Source organism: Centruroides vittatus, unplaced genomic scaffold (genome assembly GCF_030686945.1).
Source record: "Centruroides vittatus isolate TY-2023 unplaced genomic scaffold, ASM3068694v2 contig_1078, whole genome shotgun sequence".
Lineage (NCBI taxonomy): Eukaryota > Metazoa > Arthropoda > Arachnida > Scorpiones > Buthidae > Centruroides > Centruroides vittatus.
Window position 1 is genome coordinate 212,043 of NW_027120693.1, and position 20,187 is coordinate 232,229.

The window sequence follows — 20,187 nt, forward strand, 5'->3', positions numbered from 1 at the left end:
GCTTGCCACGCCTTCGAAAGTTGCTTTTCATCTTTAAAGTTGATAGAGAGGCCCAGGCAATCTGCTTTAAAGATCTCTAGCACCTCCAAATACTTAAGGTAGTGTACCTGCCTGGTTCTCCGTATCAAGGTCACGTGCTGCAGCCCGGGCGTAATGCCGTTTTCACTGGCATATACAGCCAAGGCAGTATTGGTCTTTTTCTTTTCGATATCCGTTTTATGCTCTCGGATGCATTGTCCGAGGGATCTTTTTGTGGAACCGATATAAACCAGATCTCTATCGAATCTATCGTCTTGTAGCGGAATTCTATATATACCTGACGCCCTCTCAACGTCCACTGGATCTTTCCCGTTCCTAAGCAGGGTGAAGACGTCCAGTTTACGCTTGTAGGCTATTTTTGTATTAGTATATGCACCAATCTCACGGTATAAGGAGTGCAGATGCCGTTCATATGTAATAATAATAGGACGGGGAAACACACCTTGCCGCCAATTATTCTCCGGAACCGCATCAAACTGGTTTATAACCCGGCGTTATAACCACCAACGCATGCGCAATGATGTTTGTTTATAGTACACATCTGGAGTGAGGGTTGGAATGCATCCGTAACGGGAGTTTAGAACGTAGGGTAACTCTCTACTCAGTTCCCACCTGAAGAAGGTCCTAAGGGACCGAAAACATTTGTGGATAACTGTACTTTGCGAAGCTATTTAAGGTTATTAGAGTAGACATATTTGTTAGTGCTTCGTTTCTTAAGATGGATCTTACAAATACAAGGTTGTGCCATTAGGACCAGTGTCACTTGAGAAGCTGCGTATTCCTCTATTCTCAGAATTTCAACTGCAAAACAAACATGATGGCAAAACTTGCTGCAGATGCCTATGTTGAAGTTAAAAGGAATCCTATTGGCTATCAACACACATTATATACTGCAAATCCAGGGATAGTCAGTGACTCATCAAGTGCTGCTGATCTGTTAGTTGATAGTGATTCTGATTCACAAGCCTCCAATGTTAAGAGGAGAAACACATGTCAAAAAGCAGCAGATTTTGAACTTATAGAGAACATATCCAACTCCAAGTTCATCAAAAGTGGAAATCTTCATATTAATTGGGAATCAAGATTAAAAAACTGGCCAAACACTTGACTCATTTATTTTGAAGGTTTGTTAGGAGATGATGATAAAATCCAAAGCTGTTTGGTAGGTCTTGAAAACAAGATTTACGAGCTCGCTCATACAGGCATAATTAAAAAGATGGTTGTCTACAACAGCATTTGCATTAGCACCTCCACGTCAGCTTGGTTGCACACACGAGCGTATGTAAAAGCAATTATCTTCAATGACCAAGACTGTAAGACTTCAGGGTCTGATGAATGAAGCAAATTACAGTGTTCAAGTAAACAATGAAACCTCAACTACATTGAAGCTATTGAAAATATAATGAATGAATCATTGCTCTGCAACATCTTGGTGAAAGAAAAATATCAAGTTGCTGAAAAAGCCTACAAAATAGTTCATTTGCCCATAACAATCATCATCCCACTCTATATTGTAAAGTATTTCTCACAGAGCTATCATGTTACTTGCAAGAAATCTTCAGGCCAATTCTATGGATGTACTTAAACAAGGAACTGAGTAAACAATAGGTGTGAACATTGTTTAGTAGTACAAATAATGTTAAAAGACTGTGTTGATGGCTTCCTCTCTTGAACTTACAACTGTTCATTGTCTTGAAGTTAATGTAGCCTGGTTTTTGTACCCCTTGAAGCTCTCATCTTTTTTCACTGTTAATAAGGAAAATAAAAAATAAATTGGTGCGTGTTCTGTTGACGCGAATAACTTGTTGCGTATTGTATTACCGGCACCTATCCATACCATAAGTCATCTGTTGTTGCATTTTAGGCCCATCGCATCAGAAGATTTAAGTTTACGACATTTCAAGTGTTTGAGATGCATTTTAAAGGGTATTTTGTATTTTTTTAATTCCTAGAAATGCAAGGTTGTTTTCTAATGAAAATAATGCATTTTTTTTAGAATATAATACATCACATTAATATGGTTTTATCCTGTTTTTTTAATGAACTACTGAATACACCGGGTTGTATATATAAAAAATTTCTTAATTGAACCAAATAACCGGAGTAAATTGTTTCTTAGGTGCAAATGTTTTTCGACGCCCCTTCTGGGCTCTTCTTCAGGCATTCCAAATCCGTTGCTAGCTGTTCCTTAAATTTTAAAGCTTCTTTAGAATGTATTCTATTCTAAGAATTACGTAATTCTAATAATTCTGTATTCTAAGAATTATCCTAAGAATACGGAATAGAATACGTTCTAAAAAAGCTTTAAAATTTAAAGAACGGCTAGCAACGAATTTGGAATGTCTGAAGAAGAGCCCAGAAGGGGCGTCGAAAACATTTGCACCTAAGAAACAATTTACTCCATCTGTTTTTTAAATTCCCAATGCCAAGTGCACTATTAAATTCGAAAACAATAAACCTTCAGTTTCTAGAACAGTGTTCAATACACCAAAGGTGCTAGACCCAAATGCAAAGGGTTGTTTTTGAGGCAATTTGACATGATATTTGATGGTTTCTGTTGATTTTTTTTTTATTCCTCACAAGGTTTGTTCTAGAAATTCTTACGATGGTTTGAAAAGATATTTTTTTGACAGTTTTCAAAATAGTACTTTGTGAGAATTAAAGATTTCATCTGATTTCATGTATCAAATTATGGATTTTAATGATTTTTTATTAGTTCCCACAAGGTTTATCCTAGAAATTCTTAGGTAATTGAAAATGGTTGTGGTGTACCAGATTTTACTGATTGGGAAATGAATTTTGCTTTATTTTTTTATGATTTCACTTTCCCGGCTGTTATGTATACTTAACAAGGGAAAGTATGGGAATTGTGTCAAATATTACCCTCTAACTTTTTTGCAAATCTCCATGTTTTGAGACTTCCTGAATCCAAAAAAGTAAAAAAAACAGCACTTGTATATGACTTGTATATGAAGGGCACTGATGCTATTAAATTTTGGTGACGAAAGGTCGAGAGGGAGGTCATGTATCTCAAGAGGGGTATGACTGGGGTATGAGATTGGTATCTCATACCCCAGCGGCCATGTCAAATACAATACCGATTAATCTAGGTCTGGAAAACAAAAAAGCAAATACATAGGATACACTTTCAGAAATATCCCTACAACACTTAAAGTGCATCAATATGACATACGTAAAGGCAAAACCACAACTACCCTAGCTATAATGGCCACTGTACCAGAAAACACACCAAACTTTAACAAAGCTAAGCTTTCAAAAATAGGGGATCAACAAGCAGGTAAAACTCTTGAAAAAATATACATATATAAGCAGTATCAAGAATTTGTGCATAAACCATAAAGATGCCACTTGTTTATCAGCAGCTTGGAAGTACTTTCTCAATGCAGTGAACAGTGATACCAAGACTAAAACAAGTATACCTATCCCTCGTTTTACACGGTACTTCTTTTACACGGTTTAAAAAATAAATGTAGAAAATAAACTGGCTATGATCAAAAGGAACAATTTTTAACTCTAATCTACATCTATATTCCAATCCACCTTAATTATATGTTAAAGTTGATATTTAGAATACTAGGTGACAGTTTTATTTCAATCCATCAAATAGTAACCGATAAACCAATATAGGGTACTCCCCCATACGCACGAAGTTGCATTCATTGCACATAGTTTTAAACCAGAAAATTTTAATTTTTCATATTCGTAAGTAACAAACGATTACATTATTTTTAATTACATTTTTTACATTACATTACATTACATTACACAATTACATTACATTTTTATGAATCTTTCAGATTTTATTTTTTGTTCCTTTATACTTTGTATTTAATTAATAAAAGAATATATTTTTTTTTTGCCGTTCAATATTTTTGTTTGATTTACGTACCTTTAAAAAATTGAAAAAAATTCATAATTAATAAACAACGAAATTATGCGTTTTTTGCATACTTTTCGATTTACACGTTTTTCTCAGGAACCTATCTTCCGTGTAAATCAAGGGATAGGTGTACTTCATTTATGCATTTATATACTTTACTTTTATTTTAATTAATTTATTTATTTTATTCTGTATACCTTCGTCAATGTTGTACACACTTATTTGTATTCTCAATTTATTCAGTTTTATGTATTTAAATAATTCTCATTTAGAACACAATATTTAAAGAATTTATTCAAAATGTGTTCGATCCTGAAGATGGCTACAAAGATAGCCGAAAGTATTTGATGAATTAAAATAATTGCCGGAAGAGGTTCTTTGTTTTTAAATATTTAAAATAATCCAGTTTAAGATCAATCTATGTGAGTTTAAATTACAAAACTTAATTTTTTTTTTATAAGGAAATTGTAATAGACAAATTTTCAGATCGGACTAGAACCAAATGAGTCATCAACTGAGAATGAATAGCTACTGCTTTAAGGATCAAAGCTGATAAGAGTGAATATAAATGGGTAGAAGAAGAAAGCACTTCACTTGTTGCTGAGATGTCTGCTAGTAAGAAGCAAGGGAAAACAGTTTGAAACCTCAGAATAGAGTGAACCTTGGGTACAAACTCACAAGTGCTGACAACTTTAGAGATATAGCTCGCTAATATCCCATTAGCCATAACAAATAGATTACTGAATAATACAATCTAGTGTTGTTCAAAGTTCTGTAATATTTTTAACCAAATAAATATATTGTTTTCAAAAATTAAAATAATTTGATTATATTAATCTATATTAATTTAGTAATCCTCAAATACTGTCCAGCTTGATTTGAGAGAATACCTGAGAGTACAGACATGGTTCAGATATCAAATTAAAGCTCTTTCCCTGTAGATCAGAAGTTCTCAACTTAAGTTTTATCACAGAACACTTTTTACTTTAATAACAAATGTTGGAACCCTGCAGATGTCGAAGAATTAAAGCATGCTAGGTAGCCACTTTATACCAAAACCAAAAATAGAACTACAATTAAAAATAAAATCAAAATTAATTAATTAAAATTGAAATCAAATCAATTGAAAATTAGAATAAATGTCTTTAAAAACCATTTAAAAGTTGTTTTTAAATTTTCAAATTGTAAATCTAATTTATTTTTAAATTTACATTATTTGTAGGCAATGTCACTCACCGACAGTGGCATAGCGAGGGGGGTGCAAGGGGGTGTATCAAGAACTGGGTGCCACTTGCAGAGGGGCGCCCAAATGGTCTCCAAGACGAACTATATGTTTCTGGAGGGAGGGGGGCACCAATAAAGTGTCGTGCCCCAGGCACCAGTTATGTTCGCTACACCACTGCTCACTGATGGCAGTCATCACTATATTTTCAACTGTCCAATGCTTGAAGGAATAAGAAATGTGTAACAGAGTATGGTAATAAATCAAAAAAATGACCTTCCCCAAGATTTTTACATTTTTTGGACTTAGAACACCTTGAAATGTCAAAAAATGAAAAAAAAATTTGGTTGTTTTCTCTGTATGTATGGATATTAGTGTATGACATGAATTTTTTCATCCTCTTTGAAGCTTAATAACTCCTGTGCTTTCTGTCAAAAATTTCTGAAATTTTGCAGGGAGGTTTGTTTATTGGGAGATTGATACTATTAAATTTTGGTGATTAAAGGTCGAGGGGGTGGCGAGATAATGGGGGTCGTGTCTATCTCTGGTAGGATCGCATTTAATGACAATTTTACTCGTTATTAGCATTTACATTTTTTTTATAAAACCGATCCCACCCTCAAAGTTAAGCTTTATCCCATTTTATAATAGTTAAAAATATAAGAGACTGCACCACCAAATGTTACTGAGAAAGTTGAGTAACTCATTGCTGGTTTATTTTTTAACTCTCAGAATAACCCATTGCCCTATCCCGAATTCCTGCTTTTTTGCTAATTTAAGAATCACTTATTTTTCAACTAAACTGTTTTAAAACATTTTAGAATCTATAGTGAAATAAAAAAGTATGAGCATGAGCTCATTGACTGTATTTTAATTGAAATAAAACAGTCGATTTTGACAGGTTCCTGCTAGTTTTCTCTTATTTAACGCATCACTTCGTGTGTACGTAATAATAATTACACTTTTAAAACAAAAGAACACCTGATAATTTTATAGACTCAATTAAAGAACTTAAGAAAGATATGCATACATCAAAAGGGTGCCAAATTACTTTTAAATAGGTTACAAATTGAGAGTGAAAGGAATAAACAGCTCTTGCATGTAAGTAATGCAAGACTTTTGGCATAGACACAAAGCTTGTAAGAAACTATTTCTGGAGCTGTTTATGTTGATTCTAATGTTGACATTTGTATGTTGATTAATAAGACTTGAAGTAAATAATAATATTAGATGGCTGACACAATGAAAACTATTCCATGTAGGAATATCTAATAATACTAATAAATCAAAAATAATAGTTTGTGTGTGTGAAGAATGCTTATTATATATAATTTTGAAATGTAGTTACATAAATTATTAATAGTACCATATGTGATGACATTTGTTTATGCGTATGTGCCACCTTCACATTTAAGCTATGTGATCAGCCATAATTATCATCATTATGAGTGGACCTAACTCTACACTAATCATAATTTCTTGATAACAAAACAGATAGGGAGCCAAAGGAAATGACTTCAGGCCCTCTCTTAAAGTTTCATCAAAAAATAGTGACGATATTATTAACAATTCATTAGTACATTATTGGTGATATTGGTTTGGTGGTATAAAAAAGGATACATGAATTTCTCTAAAAGGTTTTTTGAAAATCTGATATTTCTATTACAATATGATATCAAATTTAATAGTTAGGTTGATTTAGAAGATTCCCTAGAGTCAAATTAACTTGTAACTATATTTTTCAGATAAACTTATTTTACTGCACTCATAGAACCTATAACCGATGTGATATAAAAACACAAACAAAAAAAAGGGTGTAGATCACCACAAACATTTTTGAACTGTTGGCAGTTCTTCTTCAGGTGTGAGACTGAATTACTGATGGAATAGAGTGAACCCGTTAAAGGAAATTCGAGAAACAATTATAAGGTGTTAGACGAGACATGCGTGTGTTCATTTAGTAGACCCAACATGATCTTAAAGTTTGGAGTCCATCAACGCCTGCCATGACGTCGGCATAACCAACTCATCCTTAAAATTGATGCAGTTTTCATTGAGGGACAATTTGTAGATTTGAATGGCATCCAGCCACTTAAGGTGTTCGCTGTGTGGCGTAGTGTGTATGAGTTTCGCCTGGTGGAAGGCTGCCACAATGTCCGGGTCGGTGGCGTATGTGGCGAGGGCGAAAGTACTTCTCTGATGATGTATGTCCACTATGTGTTCTTGCACTCTGACTTCCAAGGAGCATTTGGGGATCCGATGTAAACGAGGTCCCTATCAAACCTGTAGTCCCTGATGGGAATACTATATACTCCAGAGAGTCTGTTCTGTTTACAGGGGGTCTTTACCATTGAGTAGGATGTCAAAGATGGTAGGGCATCTCCTATACGCGATCTGAATACCTCTTTTCTCGGCTATCTCGATATAGAGTGTTTTTAGGTACGGATTGAACGTGATAGGGATCCGTAGAAACCTCGTGGAGAGGGTTAGGGACTGGTTGAACCACATCAGGAGGGATTGTTATTCTGGGGGTCGGTCGTGATGGTGCATTGTGAGTGTGCGCAATGGTATCGATCTATTAATTTATGCGTAAGCTTCGAAGACCCATGGGAAGAGGCAAGACGGTGGATATGTAAAAGTTCTGTGGCAAGTGCTTGTATGGTAGATGAATGAGAAAATGCCCTCTTAATTAAAGTGTTGTATGCTGCAATCTTATAGGGGAACGAGTCACACGAGCCTACAGGGATGAATGTGGAGGTGTCAAATTTCAGCTGTTTCTGTTTATATATTAAGTTCCTTAAGTTTCGTATGCTCCTCAACTTCAAATAAGTAAGACAAAACCTTTCACACTTTGTTTCTAGCAGTTTGCAAACTGCTAGAAACAAAGTGTGAAAGGTTTTATCTTACTTATTTTAAGTAGTTCTAGCTTTGAGTGCAGAGAAGTTCCTCAGCTTACAAAATAGTTTCAATAAAGTTTATAGTTTTCAATATTTTAGGCCATTTCTTCCTCAGTAGTATCAAATTAATGTCTCTTATTGATGAAGAATAAACATTTTCTATCAATTTGTAATATATTCTTGCAGAGCACCACATTCTTGGATATGTCAGCTCTGATCCAAGAATGTCCATTTTCTAACAAACCACATGTTCAGAATACAGTATACAAATGTGTTTAATATACAAATTAATGTGTCAAATTTTTGATTCTCAAAAAAAAAAAAAAAAAGGGATAAAAGCAAAAATTTTACTAAAACAATAGGACAGCCAAGACAAAAACTGATACTGTCCCATTCAAAACATGTATGATCAGCATACTCTTCCCCCACTGGTATCAGCCATAATACATCAGAGTGGTTTTATAGGGTAGCCCACACCAGTTTAGTGAGTCTGACTATGAAAAGAGATCTGAAGATTATACGATCATTGCTGTGTGAATAAAATAGAATATTTGGTGGTTTTCAAAAAAAATGCCAATTGTTGCCTACTTCAGTGTACAGCACTTCTTTCACTTGCTATTATAAAAGTTTGTTGGATAGCAATCAAAGAATAAAGTGGAAAAGCTTTTGCTGAAAAACATTGATTCTATTACTGTTAAAATTTGTGTGTTTAATTCTTTCCTAATCCTTTCTTTCATCCTTTTTTCTTAATGAATCACCTGTCAATTACGTACCTCTAAAAACCTGTTACCGGTGAGTATTTAATCATCAAAAAATGAAAAACTAGATGCCTTGTAGAACTTCACAGAGTTTTACGTATTCGAATTTCGAGTAATATTCGATCTTAACGACATTTTAACAAAAATTTGGTGCGACTTGATGAAGAACCTTGGAAGGTTTGAAAACATTCATCAAATCTAGTTTTTCGTTTTTTGATAATTAAATACTCACCGGTAACAGATTTTTAGAGGTACGTAATTGACTATCTTCCGGTGTTGAGTAAAGGGAAGTTATGAATCACCTCTCCTACACTAATGTTTATTCAAAAGATTTTATATTTTTTAAATTGTCTCAAGGTCATTTGATTAATTTACATTTAACCCTTTACCAAATCCACAATTTGGTAATGAAAATAACTCATGTTTGAAATTTTTTGTCAAGAAAAAAAAAACAACATATTCCACAAGATTGTCAAAGTTAAGACTACGATAATAGCAGCAACATGAAAGAAAACATGTCTAGTGTTCAAGCATATATTTTGAATTAAGAACACTTTTGCAGCATGTGCTTGGTTGTGATCCCATGACTGTCATGAGAATATGGAATTGATGGGTTCAGAAGAGCCACACAGAATGCTGTGCGGGATCTCAGTGGCCTCTGATCAGTAACACCTGATCTTCCTCACATGGCCTTGCGGAATTTGTACAGCCATGTCATGTACCCCAAGCCAGGAACTTGGATTGTTTTCAGAGCAAATGTCTGCACAGACAGTGCGACAATGTCTGCAGCACTATGGATTATCAGCATGGCGACCATTGCTGCAGTTTCCTTTGATGCTGCAACAGAGACAGGTGTGCCTACAATGGTGGGTTCAATGACAAATATGGACACAGAAAGGCATCACATCATCTTTTCAGATGAAGCCCAGTGTTGCATATAGCATCATGAGGCTGTATCCATGTGTGAAGGAACTGAGGGAAATGATCATTACCAGTTTGCATTTCATCGTCTCGCGGGCTCAGCACCTGGAGTGATGGTATGGGGTGCCATTGGGTACAGATTCTGGTCACCTCTTGTTTGCATAGCCAGTAATTTGGACAGCTGCAGTTACATTTCTGATGTGTTAAGGCCCATCACTGTGCCCTCCCTATCTTTGAGACCTCTGTCATGCTATGTTTCAACAGGACAATGCACAACCACATGTTGCCCATGCTGTCCTGACCTTTCTGAATACAGAGGGTGTTCTACTGTTGTCCTGGCCAACGTGTTCTCCAGATCTGTCACCAATTGAGAAATCTTGTCGGTGGTTGCCAAGAAAATGGCAAACCACCACTCACCAGCCAGTACGATAGATGAACTCTGGCGTAGAGTTGAAACCGCATGGATTGCTGTACCCATACCTGCCATCCAAACTCTGACTCGATGCCCATCCAGATTACTTACAGCTGTTATTGCTGCCAGAGGCCGCTGCTCTCAGTACATACTCTGTACCTCAAAATTACCTGTCGTGTACAATAAAAATGATTCTGCTATTTGCTTTCCTTCTTGATGTAGCATTTTTAAAGGCATGCAGTGTAGTAGGACTTACTTTTTTAAGCAAAGTGAGCATTGTATTATAGTCTTATACTGTAATAATTGGTGCAAGAGTTGCATTTTTGTCATCATTGTTGAAGTTTCTTGAAAAATACAAGCCAAAAAAATTTTAACAAGCATTGACAAATACTAAGGAAGTTACAAGTGTTATCAGAATTTTGGATTTGGTTTTCATGAACCACCATAAAAAACACTCTGACAATGAAACACACGAACCATTTCAGTCTGGAAAAATGTTTTGCAATAGACTTCATTAAAAAAGTTATAGATGTGACACAAATTTCAAGGAGAAGGTTTAATCTTTTTAATAAAATTTATACCAATTTTGGTTCTTCAACAATCACCATACAATGCATGTACTCAAATAGCTTACAAGAAATATTTCCAAATTTTTATGTGCACTCAGATTGTTAATAACCCTTCCTGTAATAGTTACAAATGCAGACAGAAATTTATCAAAGTTAAAAACTCTGAAAAAATTATTTGCATATAACAGACTCAAGACTACATGCATGATCTAATATTAATTTTAATCAAACATAAAACATGCCACAGGCTTTCTCATGATTGTCTTATTGATGAATTTGTAGGCTGAAAAGCAAGGAAAGTTTCCTTTGAAAATAAATAATATGATAGTTTCTGAGCTGGTGGTATAATTTTTTGTTTTCCATTGATAAACGAACAACACTATAAAACACGATACATTATAATAATAAAGCCAACCACTGTTGTATGCCGTATGCCAGTAATTTATTATTAATATAGCCATTATATATTCCGTTGGCATACGGCAGTGGTTGGCTTTATTTCCATTGAGTCCAGATTGATCTAAATCTGCCACTGGGAGATAGGAAATGATGGCCTGTTTCCTGAACTTATAAATTTTGAGGATCTATACTCCCATAGTTTGTCATACATTATGATATCTCATTCACTTTAAACTTGTATTCTGTATAAATGGGAAAACACCTTAATCACACAGCTATTATCATAATCATCAACTTTAGAAGGAAATAAAGTTTCACGTATCTAAAAGCCTTTTACCGGTGCGCGTATCATCACACTAAACAAAGTAATTACAAACGTTTTCAAACCTTAATGGTTCTTCTTCAGGTAACGAAGGTTTGAAAGGTTCGAAAACGTTTGTAATTACTTTGTTTAGTGTGATGATACGCACACCAGTAAAAGGCTTTTAGATATGTGAAACTTTACTGTTCTCCGGTGTAGAAGGAAATGTTAAGAAATAAAATAAAGATTTCAAAGAGCAGCAATAGTAGTGACATTTTGTTTAAAACAAAATATACATGATAATTCTCTATATTTTTATTGTAATATTAAATTTCTATTGTTTATACTCATAAATAGAAAGTTGTATCAAGTTCAATGTATCACACTGAAAAACAGGTAAAACAAAAATTTTTTTATAAATTGGAAAAGATATATTACGTCACAATTTGTAAAAAATACAGTTACATTAAAATGGATTATACTGGATGGATTGTATGGATCACGCATATAATGGATTATATATCATTATATTATATTAAAATGGATAAGTGAACCTTATAAAAATGATGCAGATTGTTAAATACCATAATTTCCTTCATATAACCCTTCCCTAGCATACAATCCAAAAAAGTTGCTATAGAGCTAGTGGAAGGAACGACGAAACTAGATCAAGGCGCCTCTAGCGGCGATGCCGGGTAACAGAATCGGGGCTACAAAGCCGGCGCCAGTGTTGTTGCATCTGGTACTTTTGTACTAATCTAGTACCTTTTTAATTGTTTCAGTACCAAGATACCCAACACCATTTTCCTAGTACTATTCATGAAATCCTAATACCTTTCAAAACATTCATTTTTATTCTTATTTCTATATATTTTTTACTTTAGTTTGGCAGTAAATAGATGTTTTTATTGCTTCCTCATTCAGCAGTTGAATGTATTTTTTTTTTTTTTTGCAATTAAATTTAATAAAAGCTAAACTACAAAATCGAGTTTTTACCGATTCCTGTGAAGCACTGTTAATAACAAAGGAGGTACTTAAAAGCAATAACGATAAAATGTTACACTTGGAAACCATACAAAAACATTCTAGTGAGGAAGATTCTGGTGATGATCATCTTACTAGTGATTTTTCAATGTGATAATTTTAAAGTTTAGTATTTCATGTTCATTACTTTTGTTTCAACATTTTGTTCAAACCATTTGATTGTTGTTGAGGAATAATAGCATTCTTACAATATATGAATTTATCCCGTATGATTTTTATATGTTACATGTAACACTATAATATATTTTAATAAATAGAAATTTGATAAATTATAAATTTATATATTATTTATAACTATATATTTAAATAATATATAACATATACGTACTACATTCAGCACTTTACGGTCAAAGAATGCCTGCATTAGTCAATGCTGTACAGTCACTTCTCGACTTACGACGAAGTTCAGTTCCGCAACTTCAGACGTAAGTCGAACTGGCTGTAAGTCAAGAAGTGACTGTAGATCATTAGGACTGAGCAGTATTAATATTCTGATATATATTATACTCTTAATTTTGTAAATTTAAAGGGTGGTGTGGAAGAAGTAAACTATATATTCATTGCATGGTAAATAATGAAATTTGTAACTAACCATATATACAAATGAGCTTCAGTAAGGACCATAGCAGTAGCTAATAGTATTGTATTAACAGGGGGAACTTTTACCTTCATTTCCTCAAAATACTAACTTTGCTTCTTACCCTTTTCTTCCACAGATCTCTTAAATTCAAATATCACATCGTATGCCAATTAATATCTGTCAGATTAACAAAATAATATTAAAAAGAAAAAAAAAGAAAATTACTAAACTTTACATTAGAGAACTAAATTTAAAATAGAGCCAACTAAGGTTTTATAACAGGAGATTGGTTAGAGTGCAACACATCTTCATTATATAATTAACCTCAGGAATTAAATTGCAGCCAGCCATTTTTCTTTCCTCCCAGGGTATTGTTCATTCGGTAACGAATAAAACTTTGTACCTGACGGCGCAGTAATATAGGTAACACTACAACCGACCACACAATAGTTAGTTTTTGAAGTTTTGTGTGGCAGAAAGCTGTGGTTGATTATCACAGGAAGAAAACAACCACTGCTTTTCAGTACGTATCCAATCCAAAGACGCACATGTTTTCCCGAAGCAGTTTTCTTTGCCTGCGTACAGGTGGCGCTCAACTCAGTTCCACTAGCTCTATAATGCTACCATGTACCTGCTTTCCAATTGAATTTAAAACACAGATAAACTGTAACTTATGCACCAGAAATTACAGTAATTAATAACAGAACAAAAACCCTTAACAATAGGGTTAATGTAACCCTTGGTGCCAAGATGGTGGCTCGTCTCTGATTCCAGCAAGAAAACAGTGGGACGCATGTTTTAACCTAACCTAACCTAACCTATTCTAATAAATTACCATAATTATTAGCAACCAAATTATTAGAATGGGTTAGGTTAGGTTAGAACGTGCGTCCCGCTGTTTCCTTGCTGGAATCAGAGACGAGCTGCCATCTTGACACCAAGGGTTACATTAACCAAAAAGAGTATTTAGTTTCTTTTAAGTTGCAAATAAGTATTATCAAATTCAAACAAAGTAGCAGAAACGTACATTAAGGAGAGACGAAAGAAATATGCACGGTTAAGGAAGTGTAGAAACAGATGTCGTTTAATTTTGATAATTAGATTAATTCTATTAATCTAATTATCAAAATTATCAATTTGTATAACATCTGTTCTACAGTTATCTGTAAAGCATTCAATAGCTAATTCTCTTATTTTTCATAATTTACAATTTATTAAATATTTAGTTATTAATTATTTAAGCTCAATATTTCTGCAAAAATTTCCCATAAAAAATGTAATGAGATAAATTACACGGATACACACGTGTGCAATAAACTTTAATAATGTAAACACGACAATCAATCCATCAACAACTTTTCAGATATAAAAATGTATTAATAAAAAAAAAAATACTTAAAACATATTGCCTTATCCAAATAAATTTCAGTGTTTGCAAAGGTCATCCGAGTCAGAATATAAATAAAAAATATATTTTTTAACGAATAATTCAAACTTTAATTATTATACAGAACTGCTTACTAAATGGTTAAGAATATATTTAATCATCATTCGTTTACAGATTTGCATTCAGAAGCTTTTCTTATAAATTTTAAACAAACATTTAGATTTTTATTAATTAATTTTCGTATACTTTGTAACAGGTAAAATAGAACTGTGCACAAATTATTAATGATTATCACCATCCGTGGATTTGCAAGCACTCAAGAATTTCTAGATTTTTGTTTATAATTTATTATTCTTTATCAGATGTAATGCACAAAAATTTTACTTACACAAACATAATTTTTTGGGATAAAATATGATTTTATACAACTAAGAAAAGAAAATCAAAATTAGTTAAAGGAATCGGGAAACTTTGCTCTGATTAAGTACTTTTTGAGACTTTCAATCCTATCTTCAGATCAACAAAGTAAACAATTCAAACAGAACAACTGTTTGTACAAAACTTCTTGAATGTAACCAGCAAAAAGATTATAAATTGAACAATTTTTGGTTAATGTTACCCTAGGTATATAACATGGCGGCTCGTCTCCGATTCCAGCAATCAGAAGACAGGGAACAGTGGGATGCACATTCTAACCTAATCTATTCTAATAAATTACCATAATTATTAGCAACCAAATTATTAGAATAGGTTAGGTTAGGTTAGAACGTGTGTTCCCACTGTTTCCTGTCTTCTGATTGCTGGAATCGGAGATGAGCCGCCATTTTGTATACCTAGGGTAACATTAACCCAATTTTTTTAAGCATATTAACATAATTTTAAATTATGAACATGAAAATCATAAAAAATAAAATATTGTCTGTGCAAAAATTAGGAAACAAAAACAAGAGCAAAAATAAACAGTAAAATAGACTTTTTAAAAAGCCTTTTTAATTTTCTTTTCTTATACAGTAGACCCCCGTATAACACAATAGATACGTTCCGTGTTGTATGAGTCACTTAGATTTTACAAATACATGAGCCGTTCACAGCCCAAAGCGGTTAACTTACTTGTTATATTTAAAATAACTTTCTTTAGTAATCAGGCTTAAGGCACTACGTGACAACAATTTTTATGGCCGTCGAATAATAAATGTTTTTTTTTCACAAGAAAACACAACTTTTCCGCCTAAACTGTCCATATATACGCGTACCGCTGGATGGTGGTCATCCAATCGGAGTCCTCGCTATGCTGGTAGCTCTCAAGTAGATCTGCTGCCTGTCCACTATTAATCCAGATTCGACCGGCCATGACAATCTGTCTCATTCTTTTAGCGTGTTATACGAACACGATCGCAATTTTTCCACCGTGTTATACGAATGTGTTTTAGGGGGGTCTACTGTATTTATACCTATGGAGTTGTCTGTTCTGGACTTTATACAATGTTCTAAAACACTTCACATCTCCCAAAAATAGCATTTGTATTTATTTTCAGAAATGTGAATTTAAATATAAGTTTCTTTTACAGGAATGAAAAAGTTTTGCAACTACATTATATAAAACATTGTTCCTCAAACAAATCCAATTCAAACTGCTTTCTCAGAGTTGGGATTTTTTAGAAAACCTGTCTATACAACCATCATTGGAAGTCAACAAGGAAAATAAAGATCAAAACAAAGTATCAAACTACTATCAACTAAGAGGCTGTCGTAAATTACGTCTGCATTTTTCTTGAAATTTTTACTCTCTCCCCCTCCGTCATCCAGTTTCTCCAAGTTTCTGTACCTCCTCCTCTCTTCGAACGTCTAACAAAATTCAACCTGCTTTAAAACCTTTATCACTTTATGAATAGTAAAATACATAAACTGTATAAAATTTAATGAAATAAAAAAGATGTCCATTGAAGTTTAATCGCTTCCCTCATTCAATTTTATCTGACTTGTCATAACCCCCCCTTCCAACATGGATGTCATTTATGGACATTCCCTAACAGGGTTTCCCATGGGATAAACATAAATAAAACCAGGAAATGTCTTTGTTGCTGATTTCTCATGATATAAATGATTTAACATGCAAACAAACATAACAAATGGAACAAAAATAGGAACAGACGGATGCAGTCCTAACAACAGGTATCTAGCCATAGAACACTTTTCTATAAAGCTCTAAGAAAATAAATTTGAATTGAACCCATTATTTTATTATTACCATTTAAAAAGTACTTATTAATGCTATAGTATTTCAAAAATGTATTAAATAAATAAACATGTAGTTTGGATAAATAAGTTTATCATGTAAGAAATGCTAAACAAACTAGTTGTGAAAACAACAATTATATTAAATAAACTTTAAACAATAAATCATGTACTAAGTATTAAATAAACAATGTTTAACATTAAAATTTTTGTTTAAATTCTCAAGACAAAACAAAAATCAGTGTTATGAAATGAGAGCATCACAAAGTCTTAATGGAGGATATTAACTAACCTCGCATGTTTTGTTGTCTGTTCTTTTGATATAATAATCAAATCTGTTTGAATATCTACTTCTAAAATAAAATAACCAGAAGGAGATTATTGTCTTCAATTAATTAATTTTAATCGTTGTAAATAATATATCAATTCATTTACAATTTTGAATAAATATAAACATGTATAAGTTTAATTGATTAAATTTTTAGATTAATCTCCTTAATAGCTCTGTTACTTTTAAATTTATATTTAATATAGACCTTGCATTAAATAAGTTTCTTGAGCATTTTTGGACAACCAAGCCCATCACAAGGAGGCACAAAATCCCGATTGCATCTCCTGATGGTCTTACTTGCCTGGAAATACTCGAGAAAATGTTATTTAATGTAATTTCATGAGATCTAGTAAAGCAGATTATAGTAAGTTATTAAACTAAACTGGATTACTCTTGATTTCTGAATACTGGTATTCAGTTAGCCAGGAGAATGTTCAATGAAGACATGATCATTAGTTTAATCTCATTCAAGAACACCATAAAATGGTATTAAAATTAATAACTATTGTTCACAAGAATTGTTTCTTTGAACTGTTGTTGCTACATATAATGCAACTTCTTTAATAATCAGGATAATGCGTGTCACTTAAAGATAATAAACCGACAATGAACTCTACAATGAAACAAGTTATTTGAAACATACTGTTGACAGTTAAAAAGCCAAAATTGGAAATGCTTCAGCTGAGAATCTGGATTAGATTTTCAAATTTTCAGAGACGATTTGACCTGGATACGTCGGGCCAGTTCCTCACAACACAGTCATCGCCTACATGGGCCGTCCAAATCCATGATATGCATAAAAAATGGTCTTTTCATGCCCACAAGGCAATAGTACAAAAAAGATTTATTAAGAACACAAATGTATGTCATCAACATGCAAAAAATCAAATTAAATAACACATTAAAATGACCATTTATTGCATCTGAGAATTTTTAAAGGAAAAAAATATATAAAATCTCATAAATTTAAATCACTAAATTTTCATTTACAGAAGAGCATTTACTTTTCTTTTAGTTAACAAATGTTTTCGAAAATCTAAAAACCATCAGAGTAAGTAGAGTAATATAAATTATATCAATTTATATTATTACTTATTCAGAAAAATAAATTTTATTAATTTAATAGGCACAGATGTGATAAACTAGACATTCAAGAATATTTCTAGTAATATTTAAATGTAATTTTGTTGTTATTAAATAAAAATGCATTTCAGTTTTTCTTATCTACTTGATTCATCATTAAATTCTTTATTCCATGCTTTAGACATTAAATGTTAATATATTAACTTGACTTCTTGAATGACTTCCGACAGTAAATAAGGAAGATGTCCAGAAGAACGTAGGGAAAAAAATCTTTGTGCAGAGAACAGAGAAGAAAAACAGTTACGACCTATACTAGTTAAAGACCACTCGGTGCCCTGCTTATCGATATCGTGTCTACATTATCTATTTTTTATTTCCATTAAAGCATACATATATTTAAACATATGCATATTTTTAATGGGAGTAAAAAGCATACCATTAAGATCTGCAGAAAGTTTTTCTTTTCAGAGGAATTGCAAAAATTTATTATATACATTCGTCAATTTATGAGCACGTTATCTATGTTACACTTTTAAAAAACTGATATTGACTTGACGATGCTGTGTTTGATACAACAAAAAGCAATTTTTATTAGTTTTCGATACCTGAATTTAAAAAAGTTATAATAATAATAACACACCCCAATCTTTTGGATTCAAAAGATCCATTTTCTCATGTTTTGCGGGTCCTAAACAAATAATAGTAAGTTTCTCCGTCTTACAAGAGAGAGAACCTGGAAACTGCTCGAGACTGTTTTATTTTTCTGTAACCCGTACGCCAATAAAGCGTTTTTTAACTTGCGGAAAGGGTTATTTGCATTTTCTACTTCATAATTTTTGCATACTAATGGCGATACGAGAACTGCTACCGTGCAAAAAAAATCTAGTTATCTACACGAAGTAAGTGCCTGCTTACCAACGATAAACAGTGAACTCCGAACTCTCATGCACATCTCATACCTTTTGTATAATTTTCCCATTTACTTACCTTAATACACTTAAAAACACGTTTAAAAAAAAAATGATTCTCACCTGCAAAATCTCAAGAATTAGAGTGCATTTTTCTCTAACATCAGTGAAGGGGCATTGAATGGAAAGCATCAGCAAATAAGGGAGATGATCGAGTAATTTTGGCACACAGTTTCCATGAGCAACGTCGTAGAAACGATGATCGGAATCCACCAGTTCGTTCAAACGATCGAATGCAGCTTTGGGTTCTTTAGTCCACTCTTCCAATTTCCTAACAATATATTCTAGAGTCTGTTCTCTGACTCTCTTGTCTCTAGTAGCAAGAGCTACGAACAGCTGTTGCACAACAGACACGTTCCACGATCCAGACATGTTAAGATTCCAATAGTTTAACTATTTACTAAGGTAGAAACGAATAAATACTTAAATGTTCGATAGCGATAGCGAAATATATCCCAATTTAAAGCGTTAAAGTAGAAGAGAATCGTGATCATATTCAGTAAAGCCCAGCTGCGAATCCGTACTGCAGAAACTCGCGGCAAAAAAAAATAAACAAGAAGTCGCCCCAGAATACGTTTAACAAGTCGAAACCGGATTAGGGATCATTTTCTGAGTAAAATGGTTAAGATTTATCCCCCTAGACGACATTAACAACCTATACAGACCGCAGACGAAGAGTAAATGAAGACAGCCCCCTCCTCTAGACATGTCGCCATGGTAACTGGCGGCTGCGCTCTCGAGCTTGACGTCACTTCCTATCGGGGACAGCTGATTTGTATTTGTCGAAAACAACGGTTCAACGTTCGAACGTCTTTCGTTCATCGCAGATAAGTTTATTTTTTACGCTTTTTCAATATTTATCAATTAGGAACAGGAACGTAACTAAGACGGAGCCAGGATGCTGTACGATTGCAAAAACGGATGTAATAACGTCTCGAGACTTTTCGTGGCAACGTGACGTAAGAAGGAAAGAAAATTACACATGGCACCCCTTATAGGAAATGACCCTTACTTTCGCCATGTGCGTGATTCGCTTGTTAAAAGGTCGAGTTTGTCAACGTTTCCAAGGCTGATATCTTACGTAATACCTCGTGATAGTATGGTCAGATATCATTGTATGATATCAACTTTCGTCATTGG

The 20,187-nt window shown here is 33.4% G+C and overlaps 1 protein-coding gene across 1 annotated transcript in view; it reads right to left on the minus strand.

Annotated features, from left to right (window-relative positions):
- Sesn (Sestrin) overlaps positions 1-19,768 on the minus strand; it is a 66,734-nt gene extending 46,966 nt beyond the window's left edge. Inside the window, exon 1 of the mRNA XM_067268740.1 lies at positions 19,111-19,768. Within this exon, the coding sequence (XP_067124841.1) occupies positions 19,111-19,419 (309 nt within the window). The 5' untranslated portion in view covers positions 19,420-19,768. The remainder of the gene's footprint in view (positions 1-19,110) is intronic.
- Positions 19,769-20,187: the final 419 nt, after the last annotated feature.